Source organism: Pseudophryne corroboree, chromosome 2 (assembly GCF_028390025.1).
Source record: "Pseudophryne corroboree isolate aPseCor3 chromosome 2, aPseCor3.hap2, whole genome shotgun sequence".
Taxonomy (NCBI): Eukaryota; Metazoa; Chordata; class Amphibia; order Anura; family Myobatrachidae; genus Pseudophryne; species Pseudophryne corroboree.
In genome coordinates this window covers 365,280,910-365,307,309 of record NC_086445.1, presented here as the reverse complement: position 1 = coordinate 365,307,309, position 26,400 = coordinate 365,280,910, and the positions used below count along the sequence as shown (strand labels likewise).

General features: G+C 46.9%; 1 protein-coding gene across 7 annotated transcripts in view; it reads left to right on the top strand.

The window, feature by feature from the left end:
* MYO16 (myosin XVI) overlaps positions 1–26,400 on the top strand; it is a 1,104,874-nt gene that overhangs the window by 1,025,311 nt on the left and 53,163 nt on the right. For all 7 annotated transcript variants that reach the window (XM_063953181.1, XM_063953183.1, XM_063953182.1 and 4 more), the window contains one exon: positions 9,911–9,999. In XM_063953181.1, the coding sequence (XP_063809251.1) occupies positions 9,911–9,999 (89 nt within the window). The remainder of the gene's footprint in view (positions 1–9,910; positions 10,000–26,400) is intronic.

Genomic DNA, 26,400 nt, shown 5'->3' with positions numbered 1-26,400 from the left:
CGAAAAAATGCCCTCTTGAGCCTCGGGGCATGGAGATCCTTATCCAGGACCCAAGACCTTTCCTCTGGACCATAGCCCTTCCAGTGCACCAGAAAATAAAGCCGACCCCGGGACAATTTGGAATCGAGAACCTTCTCCACCAAGAACTCCTGATGTCCCTGTACATCTACTGGTGATTTCCCCTGAGAGATCTTCCGAGGAAATCTACTGGAAGAAACGTATGGTTTCAACAGGGAGCAATGGAACGTATTTCCGATTCGGAGAGCTCTTGGTAAACGTAACCGGAAAGCAACTGGATTGATTTTTTTAATAATATGAAATGGTCCAATAAATTTGGGGCCCAATCTAGCTGAGGTTTGTCGAAGTCTAATGTTACGAGTCGACAACCATACCCTGTCTCCCACCTTAAAAGTGCAAGGACGCCGGAGCCTGTCCGAAAACTTTTTCTCTCGAAATGCCGCTTTTCTGAGAGCAAGGTGCACTTTTTTCCAAATGACTCTGAGATGAGAGGTTAAGGTTAGCGAGGAAACAGAGGAATGTTGAAAAAAAGAATTAGCTCTGGGGTGAAAACCAAAAACTGAAAAGAATGGAGACACATTAGTGGAGGAATGACAAGAATTGTTGTAAGCAAACTCCGCCAAAGGAAGAAACTCGGACCAATCATTCTGGAGTTTGGCTGAGTACAAACGCAAATACTGTTTTAATGATTGATTAACTCGCTCGGTCTGCCCGTTGGATTGGGGATGATAGCCGGATGTTAAAGACAATTTCATCTTTAATGAGGCACAAAAAGACTTCCAGAATTGTGCAATGAATTGTGGACCCCGATCAGAAACAATATCAGTGGGCAACCCATGAAGTCTGAAAACATGGCGGAGAAACAAAACAACCAATCCCTGGGCAGATGGCAGTCGGGGAAGAGCAATGAAATGGGCCATCTTGCTAAAACGGTCCACTACCACCTATATGACTCGGAATCCGGCTGACAGAGGGAGGTCTACCACAAAATCCATGGAAATATGAGACCATGGCCTGAGAGGAACATTTAAGGGCATAAGTTGCCCGATAGGCAAGGAACGGGGAACCTTATGCTGTGCACAGACCTGACAAGAGAAAACAAACTCCTTAATGTCTTTAGAAAGACCAGGCCACCATACTGAGCGGGAGACTAATTCCAAAGTCTTAGAGATCCCCGGATGCCCGGCAACTTTGCTATCATGAAACTCAGTCAAAACAGTAGCTCTCAAAAACTCAGGGACGTAAAGACGACCAGCAGGAATATTTCCAGGAGCTTGATGTTGAAGCTGCTTTAACTGGGTAAACAAATCTTGTGTGAGGCCTGCCCAAATGACTGAAGACGGAAGTATGGGAGTAACAGGACTGTTATTATGAACTGGAAGAAAACTGCGTGACAGGGCATCCGCCTTGGTATTCTTGGAACCTGGCCTAAAAGTGATAATAAACTTGAAACGAGTAAAAAATAAAGCCCAACGAGCCTGCCGGGCATTCAGCCGCTTAGCTGATTCGATGTACTGAAGATTTTTGTGGTCAGTCAATACTGAAATGGTATGTGTTGCTCCCTCAAGCCAATGCCTCCATTCCTCGAAAGCCCATTTAATAGCCAGTAACTCCCGGTTACCAACATCGTAGTTGGATTCAGCAGATGAGAATTTCCTGGACATAAAGGCACAAGGATGTAGTTCCAGAGAGTCCGGATCCTTCTGAGATAGGATAGCCCCCACTCCAACCTCCGAGGCATCAACCTCAACAATGAAGGGCAATTCTGGGTTGGGATGTCTGAGGACTGGAGCTGAGACAAAAGCTTGTTTCAAGGCCTGAAAGGATAACTCAGCTTCACGTGACCAGTTGGTAGGATCCGCTCCCTTCTTAGTCAGTGCCACAATGGGAGCAACCAGGTCGGAAAAAGAATGAATAAATCTTCTATAATAATTCGCAAACCCTAAAAAGCGCTGAATTGCTTTTAAGTTGGTGGGTTGCGCCCAACTAAGGATGGCTTGGAGCTTCTTAGGTTCCATACAGAATCCCCGAGGGGAAATAATGTACCCTAAAAAGGATACCTCCGTGACATGAAACTCACACTTCTCCAGCTTGGCATATAGGTGATTTTCACGTAATTTTTGAAGAACCTGACGCACCTGGGTAACATGTTGTTCAATTGAGTCAGAATAGATCAGGATGTCGTCTAAGTAAACGACCACGAATCTTCCTAGAAAATCACGGAGCACATCGTTAATGAGATCCTGGAAAACTGCCGGAGCGTTAGACAAGCCAAACGGCATCACCAGATACTCGTAGTGACCCGACTGAGTACTGAAAGCTGTCTTCCACTCATCTCCTGACTTGATTCGGATGAGGTTATACGCTCCCCTCAGGTCAATTTTAGAAAAAATCACAGCCGAACGCAGCTGATCAAAGAGGACAGAAATCAGCGGCAGAGGGTAAGTATTTTTAACTGAGATCTTATTCAGGGCTCTAAAGTCAATGCAAGGTCTGAGTGATCCATCTTTTTTCTCCACAAAGAAGAAGCCTGCACTTAAAGGGGATTTAGATGGCCTGATAAATCCTTTCCCTAGGCTCTCCTTAACATACTCATTCATGGCCGCAGTTTCTGGCCCGGATAATGCATATAACCTTCCCTTTGGCAATGTGGCACCGGGAATTAGCTCAATAGCACAATCATAAGGCCGATGGGGAGGCAGAAGGTCCGCATTGCCCTTGGAAAACACATCAACAAAGTCCTGGTATTCCACGGGAATGAGTTCGGGAATGGCAGCAGCTATTCTGACGGGAAACGTAATACATTCCTTATTACAGATGGTACCCCATTGTGAAATCTCCCCCGACTGCCAATCAATGATGGGATTATGAAAGGCCAGCCAAGGGTGACCCAGAACCACTGGAACTGCTGGGCAATGGGTAAGGAAAAACTCGATCTTTTCGGAATGAAGAGCTCCTACCATAAGTAGTATAGGGGGTGTACGGAGGGAAATAACCCCATTGGACAAGGGACTCCCATCTAAACCATGCATGGTGATACACCTACCCAAGGCTAACTGAGGAATACCTAAGGCTTTGGCCCACGTTAAGTCCATAAAGTTCCCTGCAGCTCCACTGTCAACAAAAGCCGACACCGAAGAACTGAGGCTGCCAAAGGAAACTTTAGCTGGGACTAAAAGGGAGTTATTCGAGGAGATAAGCTGCAGACCAAAGTGAACCCCCTCACAATTCACTTGGTCGAGGCGTTTCCCGACTTGTTCGGACAATTACGGGCAAAATGTCCCTTACCCCCACAGTACAAACAAAGACCAGAGTTTTGCCTTCTGGCTCTTTCTTCTGGAGACAGCCGGGAGAGACCCATCTGCATGGGCTCCTCTATGTCCTCAGGAATGGAAAATACACATGGAGTAGGCCTGACAGGTGCTCCTTTTTCAGCCCTCCGCTCTCTGAGACGACGATCAATCTTAATAGAAAGCTCCATGAGTTTATCGAGAGTCTCAGGAGCGGGATACTGGAGGAGGCTGTCTTTTATAGATTCAGATAAGCCGAGGCGAAACTGACTGCGCAGGGCTGGGTCATTCCAGCCACAGTCATTCGACCAACGGCGAAATTCTGTACAATAAACCTCTGCAGGATTTCTACCCTGTCTGAGAGCGCGTAACTGACTCTCAGCGGATGCCTCTCTATCAGGGTCATCATACAAAAGCCCTAAAGACCCCAAAAAGGCGTCTACTCACAACAATGCCGGATCCTCTGCTTTTAAACCAAAAGCCCAGGTCTGAGGATCCCCCTGGAGCAAAGAAATAATAATTCCGACCCGCTGAGATTCAGTACCTGAGGAGATCGGTCTTAAACGAAAATAAAGTTTACAGGATTCTTTAAAATTAAAAAACTCCTTCCTATCACCAGAAAAACGGTCAGGCAAGTGCATTTTTGGTTCAGGGACTACCCTCGGGGAAGTTCGTAAAAGATCTTCCTGCGACTTCACCCGAAGGGAAAGATCCTGAACCATCTGAGTAAGTTCTTGAATCTGGCTGACTAGGAGCTGGCCAGGATTTGGCCCTAAACCTGTGGGATTCATGAGGCCGATAACTCTTACAAAACTGAATAAGGAAAAAATCAAACCCTGTTTAATTTTAAGTTTTGGTATGGCCGGTAATAATGTTATGATTCCAGTACTCCTGACCGGAGGAGATCTAATGACAATGGCCAGAGTACTGGAAGGGGAATGCTGGTTACGGGAGCTAGAAAGACTAGTTGCCCCTGGCGCCCTAACTCTATTGTCTCACCCGTGCTATCGAAAATCCCTTGCGAGACTATGGTTTCTTGAGCCCCTGGCAGCCACGTTTGAAAGGCGGATTATGTCTGCCCAACTCCGGTGCCCCCCGGTCTTAGTGAGAGACAAAGGGAAATCCGAGGCAGGATGATGACAAGAGGACCTCTGACTGACAACAGGCCAGGGGCAACAAGCTAACTAACCAAAACCAGAAGTATGCGCGGAAAAACCGCCAGATAAAAGGACAACCAAAATCCACTAGTCCGTTACTCCTACCCAGCACCGCTGGATACCAGAGTGGATCTGTGGGAGCGGAATCCTCCGCAAAAGCTCCGAAACACAAATAATAAATAATAATAAAGCGGCCAAGCCGCAACACACGGCTACGCCGTGACTCACGAACACCACTGGATGTTTAAAGGTGCTCAGTCAGGACTCCAGGAACAGATGACGATTTCCGAGTACAGGACAACTGAGGACAGGAACGACCGGGTACAGCAGGACTGGAAACACTCTCAGCAAACAGATACAGCATGCAGGAAGCTATTACCGGCGTCTGTGAGAAGCCCTGGAAGTGTACTTAACAGGGAGTCCTCCAATCAGCTGTTCAGAGGCTGATTGGATTAAATGCCGTGCAGCTGCCTTGCTGCACGGCCAGGAAACAGGTGCCCTATTAATTTAAATGGACCCAGCAACGGGGAACGCGGTCCGCCAGTGGCGTCCCCGTTGCTAGGGTCCGTGCGGCTCCGTGCGCCCGGCGTCTAGCGTTGCCAGGGAGCCGGCGGCTGTACGCGCATGGCGTCCCTGGTTGCTAGGCGCCGGGCCGCACCGACGAGCGGACCCCGGCGCCTAACAAATGGAGTGCAATCTATGGAGGGAAATGTTACCAGTGGAGTACCCCAGGGATCTGTACTTGGTCCAGTTCTCTTTAATATCTTTGTTGGTGACATTGCAGATGGTATTGAAGGGAAGATATGCCTTTTTGCAGATGATACAAAGATATGCAACAGGGTAGACACACCGGGAGGGGTCAAACAAATGATTAATGACCTAGGTAGGCTTGAGAAATGGTCAAGAACGTGGCAACTACAGTTTAATGCTAAAAAATGCAAAATCATGCACTTGGGTCTCAAAAACCCAAAGGCTAAGTATAGTATCAAGGGTACTATAATGGAAACTACTAAGGAGGAAAGAGATTTAGGAGTCACTATTTCAAGTGACTTGAAGGCAGGAAAGCAATGAAACAAAGCAATGAGAAAGGCAAGTCAGATGCTTGGTTGCATAGGGAGAGGAATCAGTAGCAGGAAAAAAGAAGTGATAATGCCACTGTATAGGTCATTGGTACGGCTCCATCTGGAATACTGTGTCCAGTTCTTGAGACCCTATCTCCAGAAGGATATAAATACATTAGAGAGTGTACAAAGAAGGGCAACTAAAATGGTGCATGGCCTACATCACAAAACTTACCCGGAAAGGCTAAAAGATCTTAACATGTATAGTTTGGAGGAGAGAAGGGAAAGTGGGGACATGATAGAAACTTTCAAATATATCAAGGGTCTTAACAAAGTTCAGGAGGGAAACATTCTTCAAAGGAAAAGAAGTATTAGAACTCGAGGGCATACATTGAGACTGGAGGGGGGGAGGTTCAGGGGAAATTTAAGGAAAAATTACTTCACAGAAAGGGTAGTGGATAAGTGGAATAGCCTCCCATCAGAGGTGGTAGAGGCTAAGACTGTAGGGCAATTTAAACATGCTTGGGACAGGCATATGAATATCCTTACAAAGAATTAAGGTTAAAAAAGGGTTGAGATTGCCTAAAGGATAAAATAAAAAAGGGGCAGACTAGATGGGCCAAGTGGTTCTTATCTGCCGTCAAATTCTATGTTTCTATGTAAGTGGGTGTTTCTGGGCGGAAACTGGCCGTTTTCTGGGCGTGTGCGAAAAAACGCTGGCGTTTCTGGGAAAAACGCGGGAGTGTCTGAAGAAACGGGGGAGTATCTGAAGAAACGGTGAGTGTGTTTGTGACGTCAAATCAGGAACGAAACTGACTGAACTGATCGCAATGGCAGAGTAAGTCTGGAGCTACTCAGAAACTGCTAAGAAATTTCTATTCGCAATTCTGCGAATCTTTCGTTCGCAATTCTGCTAAGCTAAGATACACTCCCAGAGGGCGGCGGCTTAGCGTGTGCAATGCTGCTAAAAGTAGCTAGCGAGCGAGCAACTCGGAATGAGGGCCTATGTGTGTAAATGTAGGCGAGTGTGTGTTCTATGTGTTTGTGTGTATGTGTTATACTGTATGTGCGTCTTTGTGTGTGTGTGTTTATTTTGCATGTGTGTTTGTGTTCTATGTGTTTGTGTGTGTTATATGTTTGTCTATGTGTTTGTGTGTTCTATATGTTTGTGTGTTATAGTGTTCCTTCTAGGATGATGGGGGGGCAGGGCGCTGGAGTTCGGGGGCACATTGGCGCGCGTGCGGTCATGCAAATTAGTTTTTAGTGGGCGGTGCGGCCCACAGACGCTGCTATAGAGGGCGTCTGTGGCCGTCGACTTCACTGTTTGGGGCGTGCCCAGCACCTCCGTCGGTGCTGGGCTTCCCCCCGCTCTCTCCCAATGCATGAATGGATGCCACGCGCATGCGCACGGCATCTTTACACGCTGGGAGGCAGGAAGCGGAAGGCTGTTCTAGCAGGGAGCCGCAAAAGGGGCAGGGCGGGTTTTGCCTTCTAAAAAACGGGCAGGACGCGGCACCCTGCTAAAACAGCCATAGTGAACACTATGTTATATGTTTGTCTTTGTGTGTGTTTGTATGTGTTCTATGTGTGTGTACATGTATGTGTTCTATGTAATGTGTATGAAACTCACCCACCACCCCTCCCCTACAAAGCCTGCATTTACTCCTAACAATCATGTATGGAAACCCCCCCCCTCCCAGGAAAATCCTGCGTTTGCCCCTGTGCTAGCAGATAGTAGCACAGTATATTTAGTGATGCCCACCCGCACCCACCCTCCCATACTTTGCTTACAATATGCAAGAGACCCCTGGAAACACGCATTAAGCCCCTGGCAACGCACATGAAACCCCTGGCAATGTGCTAGAGACCCCTAGCAACGCGCAGGAGCTCCCTGCGAATATGGAACCCAGAGCATGAAACCCCTGACAACAGGCAGGTAATTTAAAAGTAATTAGAAGCCTTACAGTATGGCATCATTTGTAAGGGGCATTATTGTGTGTGGGGCATAAAATGATGTCAGTGCCATAACTGTTTGTGGCATAATATGTAATTGACGTTACAGTGTGTGGCATATTGCGTAATGGGCATCACAGTATGTGGCATAATGTGTAAAAGGCAAACTGTGTGTTGCATAATGTGTAATAGGCATTACTGTGTATTGCATAATGTGTAATGGGTATTAGTCACTGCCACGGCCACCCGTTCATTCCCGCTCCCGCCAGTGGTGGAGCTAGCGAGCGGTGGGCCCAGGTGCGACAAAATGCTTTGCCCCCCCCCCCATCCCATCCAAGTCCACCCCCTCACCCCTGGAGAGGATCTGATGAGGTGGACCTGCTCAGGGTCAGAGAGATGGATACCTAGCAACAGTGCCGTAACTAGACATTTTAGCACTGTGTGCATGAAACAACATCGGAGCCCAACCCCTGCATGCAAAACAGGGGCAGTGCGCGGCGTAATCGCGCGTAAAAATACATAGGGGCTTGGCTTCGTGGGGAAGGGGTGTGGCCACAAAATAATACCAATTCATAAAACGGTGCACAGTAGTCTCCATTATTCAAATTACGCCGCACTGTAGCACCACTACACCAGGTAGAGACCCTTTTACACCTTACGGCGGACAGATTCCCCTTTTTACACATTACGGCAGACAGCGTCCCCTTTTTACACATTGCGGCAGACAGCGTCCCCTTTTTACACATTAAGGCAGACAGCGTCCCCCTTTTTACACATAACGGCAGACAGCGTCCTCTTTTTACACATTACGGCAGACAGCGTGCCCTTGTTACACATTACGGCAGACAGCGTCTCCTTTTTACACATTACGACAGACAGCGTGTCCTTTTTACACATTACGGCAGACAGCGTGCCCTTGTTACACATTACGGAAGACAGCGTCCCCTTTTTACACATTACGGCAGACAGCGTGCCCTTTTTACACTTTACGGCTTGCAGATTCCCCCTTTTTACACATTACGACAGACAGTCCTCCTTTTTGCACAGAAAGAAAGAAAGAATTATTCTTACTGTCTTCGCTGGCTCAGGCTCCTCGGTGCAGCGTCTAGCAGAGATCACGATTCCCGGGCAGGAGAGAAGGAGGAGGAGGGAGGTGGAGGACGGAGCCGCAGCAGCGCTGTGTTATTGGTGGAGGCGCTGCTGCTGCTGCTGTCCCAGTCCTTCACCATAGGCTGTCCACCGCCGCTATGAATGCTGGGATGCGCTTCACAGCGGCGGAAGACAGCCTATAGTGAAGCAGAGGGACAGCAGCAGCGCCTCAACCAATAAAACAGCGCAGCTGCGGCTCCCTCCTCCACCTCCCTCCTCCTCCTTCCCCCCGTGTCCGCTGCGCTCATCTTCTCTCCGGGTGGCTGTGTGCTGCGAACAGCGGTTGCCCGCAGCACACAGCGGCATTTAATGAGTCGGTTTGACTCATTACATGCTTTGGGCCCCTGGACAGTGGGGGACCCCATTGCAACGCACTGGTTGCACTGGCGGTAGTTCCGCCTCTGGCTCCCGCCGAGCACCCACCATCAAACCATAAATCGGCATGTGTGTGACAATAACATACAGCCCATTAAGAACCTAGGCAATCTGGCTGGACCTCTGTGCAGTAGTTAGCACCTGTCCTTGTGTATCAATGCCTATTTCCCTATCGATTGTAAGCTTATGAGCAGGGTCTTTCTACCTCTGTATTTGTCTGTTATTACCCAGCTTTGTTATTTTACTGTTCTAATAGTAGACGCAACGGAATATGCTGCGCTATATAAGAAACTGTTAAATAAAAATTAAATAATAATAACTGTTAACATTGTGGTATCAACATTATGACTATCGACATTGTTGTTTTCAACCTTTAGACTACATGCTAAACAGGTACAGTACTGTATGCCTAAAATAACTGGATTGTTTATATGTCAGTAATGGTATCCAGCATGTTGCCAGTTCTATTACTGGATGCTTTGAATAGCTGTTCAAGATGCAGATTTTGATTTACAGCTTCTTGGATAATGGACATGGAAGTAAATTTACCTTGTGAAACTTTTCATAGCCTCCGCATCTTTGGTGGTTTCGGACACTGGGTTTAAAGGTCTAACTATAGTAAATACAAAACCGCATGTGTTTTGTATTTAATATTGTTGCCCCATTTACCTCATCCTCTATACAACTTCATGAAACACTTGCAACACAGTTTGACCCAGAAGTCATTAATTTTTATATGTAGAGATGCATGTCTCATACAGATGTAATCATCAGGAGAAGATTTTAATATTTAAAACTAATTATATGATACCTGCAACATTATGACTGGCTTTAGTGGTCCTTTAAGGCAACCTAAAGATAATCATAAAATGCTGTGCATAAATAACATAATTTTTATGTGCTCCAGGTCTGTCTGGTGAAGATATGAACTGCAAATATCGAAGCAACACTGCAAACCCATCTGCACCAAGGAACAAGGAACACCACAGTAGCCAGGTATGTAAATATATTGTAATATATATTAACACGCACGTAATCTGCAGCTATTGCATAATTATAGTATTCATTTTGTGACAGGTATATTAAAGGCAGATTTAGATTTCATTTAGCAAAGGAAGATTGTTGAAATTAACAGCGTAGTGCGTTGTCCCTATGGGGGCTGCAGCCGCCTGTTAATTGTTGGGAACTGGCCTGCAGCAGCTGGGGAAGAAGCCAGTGGCCAGGAGGACAGCTGGCTGAACACTTTACTGCAATGGGTAGCACCGGGAACCTTTGTTTCAAAGAAAGGATTGGTTTGTGCACAAGTTTGTCCACAAAGGTTTGTGTGGAAGAAAATGCATAACCAGAAAGATTTGTATTTGTCCTGAACGATAGTAAGTCTGTTAGTGGACAGTTCTATATCAGTATAGTGTCTGGTGGTGCTCCCCTAGAGTCATATTATATCTTAAGAGAAAAGGAGAAAGAGGACTCTATTGTTTGGGGGCACGCTTGGATTTATCTAAAACTTAACCTTTATTAGTTCCTATCATAAAAGAATAATCCACGACATACATATATAAAACAAACAAGTATATAATATAAAATACAGGTTGAGTATCCCATATCAAAATATTCAGAAATACGGACTATTCCGAAATACGGAATTTTTTGAGTGAGTGTGAGACAGAGAAACCTTTATTTTCTGATGGCTCAATGTACACAAACTTTGTTTAATACAAAAAGTTATTAAAAATATTGTATTAAATGACCTTCAGGCTGTGTGTATAAGGTGTATATGAAACATAAATTAATTGTGTGAATGTAGACACACTTTGTTTAATGCACAAAGTTATAAAATATATTGTCTAAAATTACCTTCAGGCTGTGTGTATAAGGTGTATATGAAACGTAAATGCATTCTGTGCTTAGACCTGGGTTCCATCGCCATGATATCTCATTATAGTATGCAATTATTCCAAAATACGGAATAATCCGATATCCAAAATACTTCTGGTCCCAAGCATTTTGGATATGGGATACTCAACCTGTATTAAATTTGGGGGATAATTCCACCGGGAACCTGCCAGCAGTTTGGACGCTGCAGTAGGGGGAGGCCGGTGCCACCTGACCTGGCAAGCGCGCGCTGTGATTTTGCTGAGATCAAACTCGTAAAATGTATTCCCAAAGTGCAGTAATTAATGGGCACCCAAGATAATTGAATTTCTCCAATGGGTGCCCAATAATGACTGTAATAATGTGACAGCAACATTCCACACCAATTAGGGCTTTTGCCTGCAGTAGTCCAGTACAGCTGAACAGAGGGTAAATGTGCGGCAGGACACAGCATAGATCACTCTCCCTAAAGGAGAACTTAGCAAAAAATGATAGCTTTAGTAATGAGGCCTGTCACATTAAATCTGCTTCATTCTGGCTTTGATGGCCTGTGCAAAACTTATGTTTTAAACAACGCTATATCAGTTCCATATTTTAATGCTTGAAAAAGTTTAAGCACCCTCTATAGCATTTATAGTATCTGATATTTCCACTGCGTTTGCAGGTGGCTGATAAAGAATATGCAGGGCAAATCTGAGCTGAGATCTTTTGTATCAAGGCAAATAAAGTGAAATCTGTTTTATCCAAAAATCAGCCAGATTATGACTTAATTCCTCCCTATGAATGAACATCCTTTCTGCTTAAACGCTACATGGAGAAAAATGGATAAAGACTACAGCTTTAGGAAATAAACAAATGCTCGACACAGTGTGTATTTGTTGCCACAATGCTTGATAAAGCATTCATTATATTTACTATACTGATGGGAGCTTCAAAGATTTCCATATATCTTCAGGCACCTTCTTTAATACATGAAGTAACTCTCTATAGAGTCATTTCTCTGATGTTTATTTTATACCTGCTTAATTAATGCAACAGAATGTGCTCTAATTATGGTATCCTAGCATGATTAGGAACATATGGTTTGTGTAAACCGGAGATTTGGAAAACCTGCTAATTTCTTTTACAAAATCTTCTTCACTAATGGCAATAAACGTGATGGCCCTGTTTGGATTTCTGTATGCCCTTTTAAGAGCTACTGTGCATTTATTCTGTCCTGTATTACAGTATGAATCCTTTCCCCGTTTACTTGGTGTAGTAACTGTTTTTAATCTCCTATATAATAGCCCAGAGTGACTGTGTGTATAACACTGAGCGTGGCTAGGACCTCTCATTGGGTTAGCAGCAGGTCTGTCACACCCAGTCCACAGCTGATTGGGCGAGAAACGCCCTCCCACACAGGTTACATCCAATTGGAGGCTCTGCCCTTTGGCTGCTGTGTGTTCCCAGAGCAGGATTGACAATGGGGCATCTGCAGCAATATACCCTCCAACAATTTACACATAAAAATCAGTACAAATTCAAAAAGGGAGTGTGGGCACGGGTAAAGTGGTGTGGCCACGCCCCTTTTCCTCTACTTTCAATGGAAGTTTGGAGAGCCAAAAACCGGTACAGACCATAAAAAAAGGTACTGCACCTGCAAGAAAAGTACAGGTGGAGGGTATGCCACTGCATCTGCAGCAAGTCTCTGCCCTGTAGATAGGGGAAAACACAAAATCCTTTTACTGCAGCATCCTATGTCCTGCTGCCAGTCCACCTGCCCCCTCCGGCATCAACAATCCCCACTCCCTAGCCATGGCTCAAGTGGAACAAAAGCTGCTGCGGCCACCAGCACAGATGTGTATGAAAGCTGCACAGTGCAAGCTTTTCATAGCCCTCCCTGCACCGCATACTCTCTGAGCCCCGGAGCCTCCTCTGCGCATGATGTCACAGAAGTGCCTCCCCACCAAAGCCGCGCCCAGATCCCCAGAGGCCCTAACTCCGCAACACGGCAGGCACCTGGGCTGCTGGCCTGGAAGGTAGCTAATGTAACAGATAGAGTGGGTGATATCGCGGAGGGTAATGTCTGGACGCTGAATCAATGTAAAAGGTGAAAGTGCTGTACAGTGCAGTGGGTGTGCAGTGTCACTGACACTGCACAGCACTCTCACCTTTTACATTGATTCAGCGAGTCAGTCAGTCCTGCCAGCCAGTCACTATTGTTAGCGCTGGTGTCCCAACGCGCCGCATTACAGGAAAGTAGACGCACTAAATAAACTACACCTCGGAGCAGCCCTTAGCGCAGAAGTTTAGAGTGCATCTTCTTCTCTGTAATGCGGCACGTTGGGACACTGGCGCTAACAATAGTAACTGGCTGCTTGGCTGCTGTGCGAGTCTCCGGGAGACCCACTGCCAAATGGAGGACAGCAGCTTAGCTGCTTCCAGGAGGAGAAGCAGGAGAAGCGTTACCCTCCCCCACTCGCAGTACCTCCGTACCCCATCCACGCACCCCCACACATTCCCCTCCACCACCTGCGGTAGCTTCGGACCTCCTGCCCCTCCCCCACCCGTGGCACCACCGCACCTTCTCTCCCCCACCCGCGGCACCCTGTAACTGCTCCTCTCCCACCCACGGTACCACACACCCGCCCATCCCCCACCCATAGCACCACTACACCAGCCCCTCACTCACCTACGACACCCCCACAACCACCCCTCCTCCACCCGCGGCACCACTGGACCCCCTCCCCCATCCGCGTCTCCCCTGCACCCACCGCACCCCCAACCACAGAACCTACTAGGTGATTCATCAGGCCCTGCGTGCGCTGTTCTTGCCGTTGCAAGGGGCTACGACCCCTTAACCATCGCACGTCCTTTGTCTGTGCAATATTTAACCACCCACACAATTATGATTGGAGGTAATACTCCATATAATACAAATATTGCACGCCACAAGGGCGTGCAAGGGTTAAGGGGGCGTAGCCCTTACGACAGTGTGAAGAGCACCCGGAGGGCGCGATGAATCACCTAGTGAAAATACATTGCCCAAATGATCAATGTACTGTACAATCAAGGACCCATTTGGCCAGTATAAATTGCAGGTTCCTGTTTGTAAATGACTCACACTGCTGCACTGCCCCTTCCTCTGTAAGGATTTCTATGGCCAGAAGAGCAGCAGCCAGGATTGTTATTGGTTACACTGGTTAACTCTTCATTGGTAAACTCCAGCAGCTACGTTCGCTATTAGGGGCTCATGCTCAGCTGGATGGAATTTATATCTAATACCACTTTCACATCGCAATGCCGAGTCCCACCCGGGAATTGGAAATGGGTCCTTCCCGGGTGGAACCTGGCATTGGACCCTTACACACCGGGTCAGGGTTCAGGTTGCCATCACAGGTGAGGGGCAGTGCCGGCATCAGGGGTGGTGAGGAGGCGGTGCTGGGAGATGAGATCATCCCCATGCCGCCTCTGCCTATGCAGTAAACAGGTCCTGTGTTGCATCGTGCCGGCAACCCGTTCACACTGCACCTGACCCAGTAATAAACTCGGAAATAACCCTTATTTATTCTCAGGTTGAAATACTTGGTCAGGCGACCCAGGAATTCAGCAGTGACCCCTTTCACACCACACAGCGACCCGCATCGACCCTGCAATATACCGGGTCGATACATGGTTATTTGTGCGGTGTGAAAGGGTTAAAAATTGCATCAAAAAAGCCTAATTTTGCTATGCTGGCAGAGCTGTCCATATCCTAAGATGTGCTGTAGCTTGCGCGCCTGACTTACTGCAGGAGTGAACTGTAGTGTAAGAGCCTGGTTTATACCACAAGGTGTGGCTTCATATCGATAATAGTAACTGATAAAATTACAGTACATTAATAAAGTTGCTTTTAACATACAAAAGAAATTAGAATAAGGCGGAAAGACAAATGACAGCATTAAGTTCAAATCAAGCACATATTCCTTACATTCTACCTAAAAAGATCATATTGGAGCCAACAGCAAATATTAATTACTATGATAATGAGAATAGACAGCAGAAGCCAGAGGCGGATTGGCCATAGGGTTTACAGGGAAGATTCCCGGTGGGCCGACGCAACCGCGGGGCCTGTTTTGTTTGAGGACATGTGGTCCTTTTTATAGACATAATGAATAAGATGCAAAATAATTTGCATATATGAAAATTAATTTGCCACTTAGCCTGTGATTGCAGATGATCTAGTGTATGCTCTGTCTGCCTGCTTGGCTGACATATAAGATTGAGTGAATAGTGATTGGGATACGGTTGGTGTAATAAGTAAGAAAATATATCTTTCTAAAGAATTATATAGTTTCCTAAATTCTGAAGGTGTATCATATAATGTGCTCATAATATTTAATTTTATTTCTTTTTAACTTCCCCCTTGATGCTGGACATGCCCACTATCTGGAAAGTCTTGGGGGGAGGGTGCTGCTGCAGTGGCCCATGGCTAGAACTTACACCTCTGGTGCTGCCCATGTGGGGCCACTAGTACAAATTTTTCCAGGGTCGCTTTTTGTTCCCAATCCGCTCCTGGCAGAAGCCATATTACAATTGAAAGAGTATAAGTGGGAGACATTCAGATCCACTCAGCCAATCAGAAGCGGACACTAATCATCATCTGTTCGTGCTTTGCACCAGAGGATGAGCACCTGCAAGTAATCTGCATTACGCATCTTTCTTGTGGTCTGCATGGAAAGCATTATGCCACACTTACTGTACATTCTCCTATCGGTATCCGGTCTTTAGGTCGACACCACTTTGGTCCACAATCATTATGTCGACCACTATTGGTCAACATGCATTAGGTCGACATGGTCTATAAGTCGACATGGTCACTAGGTCGACATGGAAAAAGGTCGACATGCGTTTTTTTTAGGGGGGAAATTAACGTCTTCATACTTTGCGATCCACGTTGACTACAGTTGAGAAAGGTATCCTTGCCTGAAGTATGGCGAACAAAGCGAGCCATGCGAGGGGACACGGTACACTAATTGGGGTTCCCGGGCACTTTACGAAGAAAACAACCCAACAAAACCCCATAAAAAACTCATGTTGACCTTGTCCACATCGACCTAATGACCATGTCGATCTATTTCAGGTGTCGACCTAGTCACTGTTGACCAATAGTGGTCGACCTAATGACTGTCCACCTAGATACTGTCGACCCAATGACCCCTCCTATCAACCTACATTCTGCCTCCCAAAGAGCAAGGGGTTTTAATTTCCTATGGTAACAGATGAATTTTTTTGATGTGCTCGTGAACAGCATGAAATTTGTGTGCAAAAAAGATTAAATTACATTTGCAGCTAACATTGCATGAACACCTTCAGTCTACTAGAGCACTAGAAATTATTTATGCAGTGTTGTTTTTTTTTTTTTTTTTTTTTTAAAGTTGGTCTTCTTCCATGATAGAATTTCATGTTCATTTAAATCCGTGCCCCATTGCAGTTTACAGTCTACAGTAAATCACCTAACACTCAATGTTGTTAGAATCCAATTACCCTACCAGTATGTTTTTTGGAGTAGGTGAGTAAAAGAGAGTACCATGGGCAACTAACTGCTTATTGCAAGATCTGCAAACAATGGTGCTGAATGGAGCAACTTACACATGAATCACACGGTCAGCTTGTCCAGGCTGTAATCAGACCAGTGTGTACATGGCTGAGACTGTCTAGTTTCACAATAACATTTCTTTGGATTTTGTCCGATCTAATGACTCATTCACATGGGTGACTCTGTAGCTGACAACTGGCATTATTTTCACTGAGACAGAACATGGTTATATGGTGAAAAATAGCCTTGTGATCTTGAGGAACAACACTTGTATGTCTGAAAAAATAGCATCTCACAACCAGTATGAATTGGACAGTGTAATGCAATCCTCTAGCACACGTACGTCATACAGAAATCACCCATGTTTGCTGACCATTTAAAATCCCTATGCGATTTAAATAGAGGTGAAGGTTAGACTGTGATCATAGGCGTGCGCAGCACATTTTATTAGAGGGTGCACCGTCGTAGAGGCGTGTCTAGTACCACCTACTGGGCGTGTCTAGCACCACCTATATTAACATTCTTTTCTTTTCAATATGCACCTTACCTATATGATATCCATGTCTGCACACTGCTCCCCCCCCGGAATACTGACATACATGCACATCCCCCCCATACTGACATCCATGTCTGCACACTGCCTCCCCCCATACTGACATCCATTTCTGTTCACTCCCCCCCATACAGACATTCATGTCTGCATACTCTTCAACATTTTTCACATAAAAATCGGTACAAATCTGAAAAGGGGGCATGGTCGCGGGTAAAAGGGGCGTGGCCACATCCCTTTTCCTATACTTTCAATGGAAGTTTGGAGAGCCAAAAAAATCGGTACAGACCATAAAAAAAAGGTACTGTACCTGCCAACAGGGCCGTAACTACGTGTGTGCCAGGTGTGCCTGGCACACAGCGCAGTTGCCCTGAGAGCGCAACGGCCAGCGGCATGTAATGAGTCAAATTGACTCATTACATACCACCTCTGCTGTGTGTGCCGCGCTGGGGAGGAGAGCAGCAGCGCCGGAGGCAGCGGAGAAGGAGGAGGAGGGAGGGGGACTGGTGCCGCAGCAGAGCTATGTCATTGGTAGTAGCCCCGCTGCAGCTGTCCCCTCTCCTTCCGTATTGGCTGCCCGGTGCTGCTGAGATGCGGTTCCTTCATCCCCAGCATTCACAGTGGCGGTGGGCAGCCAATTCGGAAGGAGAGGGGACAGCTGCAGCGGCGCTACTACCAATTACATAGCGCTGCTGCCTGCTCCAGTCCCCCTCCCTCCTTCTCCTTCTCCGCTGCCTGCACCGAGGGATCTGCCAGCACGAGGAGCCTGACTGCCAGCGGGGAGAGATGGTAAGTATCTCTCTCTCTCCCTCTCTCTATCTATCTCTCTATTTCTCTATCTATTCTGTCTTCTGCAATGTGTAAAAAGGGGGACTGACTGCCGTAATGTGTAAAAAGGGGACGCTGTCTGCCATAATGTGTAAAAAGGGGACGCTGTCTACCGTAATATGTAAAAAGAGGGATGCTGTCTGCTGTAATGTGTAAAAAAGGGGACGCTGTCTGCCATAATGTGTAAAAATGGAACGCTGTCTGCCATAATGTGTAAAAAAGGGGACGCTGTCTGCCGTAATGTGTAGAAAGGGGACGATGTCTGCCGTAATGTGTAAAAAGGGGGGCGATGTCTGCCATAATGTGTAAAAAGGGGGGCGCTGTCTGCCATAATGTGTATAAAAGAGGACGTTGTCTGCCGTAATGTATAAAAAGGGGGACGATGTCTGCCGTAATCTGTAAAAAAGGGGACTCTGTCTGCCGTAATGTGTAAAAAGGGGACGCTGTCTGCCATAATGTGTAAAATGGGTGGCGCTGTTCGCCGTAATGTGTAAAAAGGGGGACGCTGTCTGCCGTAATGTGTAAAAAGGGGGGCGCTGTCTGCCGTAATGTGTAAATAAGAGGACGCTGTCTGCCGTAATGTGTAAAAAGGGGACGCTGTCTGCCATAATGTGTAAAAAGGGGGGAGCTGTCTGCCGTAATGTGTAAAAAGTAGAGATGAGCGCCTGAAATTTTTCGGGTTTTGTGTTTTGGTTTTGGGTTCGGTTCCGCGGCCGTGTTTTGGGTTCGAACGCGTTTTGGCAAAACCTCACCGAATTTTTTTTGTCGGATTCGGGTGTGTTTTGGATTCGGGTGTTTTTTTCAAAAAACACTAAAAAACAGCTTAAATCATAGAATTTGGGGGTCATTTTGATCCCAAAGTATTATTAACCTCAAAAACCATAATTTACACTCATTTTCAGTCTATTCTGAATACCTCACACCTCACAATATTATTTTTAGTCCTAAAATTTGCACCGAGGTCGCTGTGTGAGTAAGATAAGCGACCCTAGTGGCCGACACAAACACCGGGCCCATCTAGGAGTGGCACTGCAGTGTCACGCAGGATGTCCCTTCCAAAAAACCCTCCCCAAACAGCACATGACGCAAAGAAAAAAAGAGGCGCAATGAGGTAGCTGTGTGAGTAAGATTAGCGACCCTAGTGGCCGACACAAACACCGGGCCCATCTAGGAGTGGCACTGCAGTGTCACGCAGGATGGCCCTTCCAAAAAACCCTCCCCAAACAGCACATGACGCAAAGAAAAAAAGAGGCGCAATGAGGTAGCTGTGTGAGTAAGATTAGCGACCCTAGTGGCCGACACAAACACCGGGCCCATCTAGGAGTGGCACTGCAGTGTCACGCAGGATGTCCCTTCCAAAAAACCCTCCCCAAACAGCACATGACGCAAAGAAAAAAAGAGGCGCAATGAGGTAGCTGTGTGAGTAAGATTAGCGACCCTAGTGGCCGACACAAACACCGGGCCCATCTAGGAGTGGCACTGCAGTGTCACGCAGGATGGCCCTTCCAAAAAACCCTCCCCAAACAGCACATGACGCAAAGAAAAAAAGAGGCGCAATGAGGTAGCTGTGTGAGTAAGATTAGCGACCCTAGTGGCCGACACAAACACCGGGCCCATCTAGGAGTGGCACTGCAGTGTCACGCAGGATGTCCCTTCCAAAAAACCCTCCCCAAACAGCACATGACGCAAAGAAAAAAAGAGGCTTTTTACTGATATTTGGTGTTTTGGATTTGACATGCTCTGTACTATGACATTGGGCATCGGCCTTGGCAGACGACGTTGCTGGCATTTCATCGTCTCGGCCATGACTAGTGGCAGCAGCTTCAGCACGAGGTGGAAGTGGATCTTGATCTTTCCCTAATTTTGGAACCTCAACATTTTTGTTCTCCATATTTTAATAGGCACAACTAAAAGGCACCTCAGGTAAACAATGGAGATGGATGGATTGGATACTAGTATACAATTATGGACGGGCTGCCGAGTGCCGACACAGAGGTAGCCACAGCCGTGAACTACCGCACTGTACTGTGTCTGCTGCTAATATATAGACTGGTTGATAAAGAGATAGTATACTCGTAACTAGTATGTATGTATAAAGAAAGAAAAAAAAAACACGGTTAGGTGGTATATACAATTATGGACGGGCTGCCGAGTGCTGACACAGAGGTAGCCACAGCCGTGAACTACCGCACTGTACTGTGTCTGCTGCTAATATATAGACTGGTTGATAAAGAGATAGTATACTCGTAACTAGTATGTATGTATAAAGAAAGAAAAAAAAACCACGGTTAGGTGGTATATACAATTATGGACGGGCTGCCGAGTGCCGACACAGAGGTAGCCACAGCCGTGAACTACCGCACTGTACTGTGTCTGCTGCTAATATATAGACTGGTTGATAAAGAGATAGTATACTCGTAACTAGTATGTATGTATAAAGAAAGAAAAAAAAACCACGGTTAGGTGGTATATACAATTATGGACGGGCTGCCGAGTGCCGACACAGAGGTAGCCACAGCCGTGAACTACCGCACTGTACTGTGTCTGCTGCTAATATATAGACTGGTTGATAAAGAGATAGTATACTCGTAACTAGTATGTATGTATAAAGAAAGAAAAAAAAACCACGGTTAGGTGGTATATACAATTATGGACGGGCTGCCGAGTGCCGACACAGAGGTAGCCACAGCCGTGAACTACCGCACTGTACTGTGTCTGCTGCTAATATATAGACTGGTTGATAAAGAGATAGTATACTCGTAACTAGTATGTATGTATAAAGAAAGAAAAAAAAACCACGGTTAGGTGGTATATACAATTATGGACGGGCTGCCGAGTGCCGACACAGAGGTAGCCACAGCCGTGAACTACCGCACTGTACTGTGTCTGCTGCTAATATATAGACTGGTTGATAAAGAGATAGTATACTCGTAACTACTGTAGTATGTATGTATAAAGAAAGAAAAAAAAACCACGGTTAGGTGGTATATACAATTATGGACGGGCTGCCGAGTGCCGACACAGAGGTAGCCACAGCCGTGAACTACCGCACTGTACTGTGTCTGCTGCTAATATATAGACTGGTTGATAAAGAGATAGTATACTCGTAACTAGTATGTATGTATAAAGAAAGAAAAAAAAACCACGGTTAGGTCACTGGTATATACAATTATGGACGGGCTGCCGAGTGCCGACACAGAGGTAGCCACAGCCGTGAACTACCGCACTGTACTGTGTCTGCTGCTAATATATAGACTGGTTGATAAAGAGATAGTATACTCGTAACTAGTATGTATGTATAAAGAAAGAAAAAAAAACCACGGTTAGGTGGTATATACAATTATGGACGGGCTGCCGAGTGCCGACACAGAGGTAGCCACAGCCGTGAACTACCGCACTGTACTGTGTCTGCTGCTAATATATAGACTGGTTGATAAAGAGATAGTATACTCGTAACTAGTATGTATGTATAAAGAAAGAAAAAAAAACCACGGTTAGGTGGTATATACAATTATGGACGGGCTGCCGAGTGCCGACACAGAGGTAGCCACAGCCGTGAACTACCGCACTGTACTGTGTCTGCTGCTAATATAGACTGGTTGATAAAGAGATAGTATACTACTAATATTATATATACTGGTGGTCAGGTCACTGGTCACTAGTCACACTGGCAGTGGCACTCCTGCAGCAAAAGTGTGCACTGTTTAATTTTAATATAATATTATGTACTCCTGGCTCCTGCTATAACCTATAACTGGCACTGCAGTAGTGCTCCCCAGTCTCCCCCACAATTATAAGCTGTGTGAGCTGAGCAGTCAGACAGATATATAATATATATAGATGATGCAGCACACTGGCCTGAGCCTGAGCAGTGCACACAGATATGGTATGTGACTGACTGAGTCACTGTGTGTATCGCTTTTTTCAGGCAGAGAACGGATATATTAAATAAACTGCACTGTGTGTCTGGTGGTCACTCACTATATAATATATTATGTACTCCTGGCTCCTGCTATAACCTATAACTGGCACTGCAGTAGTGCTCCCCAGTCTCCCCCACAATTATAAGCTGTGTGAGCTGAGCAGTCAGACAGATATATATAATATTATATATAGATAATAGATGATGCAGCACACTGGCCTGAGCCTGAGCAGTGCACACAGATATGGTATGTGACTGAGTCACTGTGTGCTGTGTATCGCTTTTTTCAGGCAGAGAACGGATTATAAAGTAAACTGCACTGTCCTCACTAGTAAACTCTCTCCACTCAGTCTCTACACTTCTACAGTAACAGTACTCCTCCTAGTCAGCTCCAGTAAATCTCTCTCAGTCTCTTATAATCTAAATGGAGAGGACGCCAGCCACGTCCTCTCCCTATCAATCTCAATGCACGTGTGAAAATGGCGGCGACGCGCGGCTCCTTATATAGAATCCGAGTCTCGCGATAGAATCCGAGCCTCGCGAGAATCCGACAGCGTCATGATGACGTTCGGGCGCGCTCGGGTTAACCGAGCAAGGCGGGAAGATCCGAGTCGCTCGGACCCGTGAAAAAAAACATGAAGTTCTGGCGGGTTCGGATTCAGAGAAACCGAACCCGCTCATCTCTAGTAAAAAGGGGACGCTGTCTGCCGTAATGTGTAAAAAGTGGACGCTGTCTGCCGTAATGTGTAAAAAGGGGGGCGCTGTCTGCCGTAATGTGTAAAAAAGGAGACGCTGTCTGTCGTAATGTGTATAAAGGGGGACGATGTCTGCCGTAATATGTAAAAAAGGACTCTGACGTAATGTGTAAAAAAGGGGACGCTGTTTGCCGTAATGTGTAAAAAGGGGACGCTGTCTGCCATAATGTGTAAAAAGGGGACGCTGTCTGCCGTAATGTGTAAAAAGGGGGATGCTGTCTGCTGTAATGTGTAAAAAAGGGGATGCTGTCTGCCGTAATGTTTAAAAAGGGGGACGCTGTCTGCCGTAATGTGTAAAAAGGGGACGCTGTCTGCCGTAATGTGTAAAAAAGGGGACTCTGCCGTAATGTGTAAAAAGGGGGGCTGTTTTCTGTAATGTGTAAAAGGGGCTCTACCTGGTGCAGTGGCGCTACTGTGCAGCTTAATTTGAATAATGGAGACTACTGTGCACCATAGTATGAATTGGTATTATTTTGTGGCCACGCCCCTTCCCCCATGAAGCCACGCCCCTATATATTTTTCGAGCACCTGCAGCGCACACTGCCCCTGTCTTCCATTGTGGGGGGGGGGGGGGGGAGCGCCAATTATGTTTCTTGCACACAGAGCTAACATGCCTAGTTATGGCACTGCCTGCCAATAAGGTACAGTTGGAGGGTATGTGAATGCCCACTGCCCCCCCATACTGACATCCATATCTGCACACTGCCCCCCCATACTGATATCCATGTCTGCACACTGACCACCCAACCTGACATCCACGTCTGCACACTGCCCCCCCATACTGACATCCATGTCTGCACACTGCCCCCCATACTGACATCCATGCCTACACACTGACCCCCCAACCTGACATCCACGTCTGCACACTGCCCCCCCCATACTGACATCCATGTCTGCACACTGCCCCCCTATACTGACATCTATGTCTGCACACTGCCCCCCATACTGACATCCATGTCTGCACACTGCCCCCCCATACTGACATCTATGTCTGCACACTGCCCCCCCCATACTGACATCCATGTCTGAACACTGCCCCCCTATACTGACATCTATGTCTGCACACTGCCCCCCCATACTGACTTCTATGTCTGCACACTGCCCCCCCATACTGACATCTATGTCTGCACACTGCCCCCCCATACTGACATCCATGTCTTCACACTGCCCCCCCATACTGACATCTATGTCTGCACACTGCCCCCCATACTGACATCCATGTCTGCACACTGCCCCCCCATACTGACATCCATGTCTTCACACTGCCCCCCCATACTGACATCTATGTCTGCACACTCCCCCCCCCATACTGACATCCATGTCTGCACACTGCCCCCCATACTGACATCCATGTCTGCACACTGCCCCCCCATACTGACATCCATGCCGGCACACGATGCCCTCCCCTTTTCCATCCGTTGATACCTTTGCATGCGGTGCGTCGAGCACCAGGACATGTTGACTCTGCCGGCGGCAGCGGCTGCACGCAGGGGTGTAACGTGACGGACCGGCTTTCTGCCCTGTGTGTGTCTCCCTCAAACAGCGGCACAGCCCGCCTCTGTCAGCCAGCCGCCGCTGTCACTATGAAGCAGAGAGGAGGGGTCGGGGAGAGAGAGGAAGCCCCCATTGCTCTTCCTCCTGACTCCCAGCTACTGGCTAGATTGCGTTTGGCTCAAGGTAACTATTGAGCAGTTTCGTCACGCCCCAGCCACACATCAGGGAGTCACCAGGTGGAACGTGAAGGCTAGAGGAGGACTCGAGGAGACTGGACGCCGTACAGGGGGGACACATTAAACGGCAGCAGGCGTGTCAGTGGGGGGTGCCGGATATTAGGGGGTGCCTGTGCGCACCAGGCACCCCCCGTGCGCACCCCTTTGGGTGTGTGGAAAGGAGAGAGGGCGTCACAGACTGTGGCATGTGTGGGGGAGACAGGATAAGTTATACATATTTCTATATGTTTATGAATATTTATTTATTAACAATTTCTTAGATAGCACAGCAAATTCTGTTGCACTTCAATCTATCTATCTATCTATCTATCTATTATATATATATATATATATATATATATATATAGATAGATAGATAGATATATATATATTTATATATATATAGATACTTGCAGTTCAGTCGGCACTCTTAGATTAAATGAACACAACTGGCCTCCGTGCAGCGTTTTCAAAATATCAGATGCAGTACTCCAAGATAAAACGGCACTGGACGCAAAGAATATGAAAATGAGATGTATTGCAACAACAACAGCTGTTTCAGGGCAGCAGCCCTTTCCTCAAGTTAACAGCAACACTACCAACAAATGGACAAGACACACATAGAACACTTACCCCACCTAAGTACCCGCTGTAGTGCTCCACGCCGCCGTATATATATATATATCTATATATATATATATAGATAGATGGATCTATATCAGGGCTGGCCAAACCGGTCCTCGAGATCTACCAACAGTTCATGTTTTCCAGGCCTCCTGGAGATCTGTAGAATTGTCAGTTAGGAATGAATGCAGCACATCTTAATTAGTAATGACTACACCTGTGCACCAGCTAGGTGGTCTGGAAAATGTGAACCGTTGGTAGATCTCGAGGACAGGTTTGGCCAGCCCTGATCTATATGATCCGAGGGCAGGCAGTTGGTAATAGGTGTTTCTCTAACGTCCTAAGTGGATGCTGGGGACTCCGTCAGGACCATGGGGATTAGCGGCTCCGCAGGAGACAGGGCACAAAAATAAAGCTTTAGGATCAGGTGGTGTGCACTGGCTCCTCCCCCTATGACCCTCCTCCAAGCCTCAGTTAGGTTTTTGTGCCCGTCCGAGCAGGGTGCAATCTAGGTGGCTCTCCTAAAGAGCTGCTTAGAAAAAGTTTTTTAGGTTTTTTATTTTCAGTGAGTCCTGCTGGCAACAGGCTCACTGCATCGAGGGACTTAGGGGAGAGAATTTCAACTCACCTGCGTGCAGGATGGATTGGATTCTTAGGCTACTGGACACCATTAGCTCCAGAGGGAGTCGGAACACAGGTCTCACCCTGGGGTTCGTCCCGGAGCCGCGCTGCCGACCCCCCTTGCAGATGCCGAAGTTGAAGAGGTCCAGAGGTCCAGAAACAAGCGGCAGAAGACTTTCAGTCTTCATAAGGTAGCGCACAGCACTGCAGCTGTGCGCCATTGTTGTCAGCACACTTCATACCCGCGGTCACTGAGGGTGCAGGGCGCTGGGGGGGGCGCTCTGGGCAGCAATGTATTATACCTTTTGTATGGCTAAAATACATCACATATAGCCCTTGAGGCTATATGGATGTATTTAACCCCTGCCAGATCTCACAAACTCCGGGAGAAGAGCCCGCCGTTTTAGGGGGCGGGGCCTATTCTCCTCAGCACACGGCGCCATTTTCCTGCTCAGCTCTGCTGAGAGGAAGGCTCCCAGGCTCTCCCCTGCACTGCACTACAGAAACAGGGTTAAAACAGAGAGGGGGGGCACTTATTTGGCGATATGATTACATATGTGAAAATGCTATAAGGGAAAACACTTGTATAAGGGGTTGTCCCTGTATAATTATAGCGTTTTTGGTGTGTGCTGGCAAACTCTCCCTCTGTCTCCCCAAAGGGCTAGTGGGGTCCTGTCCTCTATCAGAGCATTCCCTGTGTGTGTGCTGTGTGTCGGTACGTGTGTGTCGACATGTAGGAGGACGATGTTGGTGAGGAGGCGGAGCAAATTGCCTGTATGGGTGATGTCACTCTCTAGGGAGTCGACACCGGAATGGATGGCTTATTTAGGAATTACGTGATAATGTCAACACGATGCAAGGTCGGTTGACGACATGAGACGGCCGGCAAACAAATTAGTACCTGTCCAGGCGTCTCAGACACCGTCAGGGGCTTGTAAAAACGCCCATTTACCTCAGTT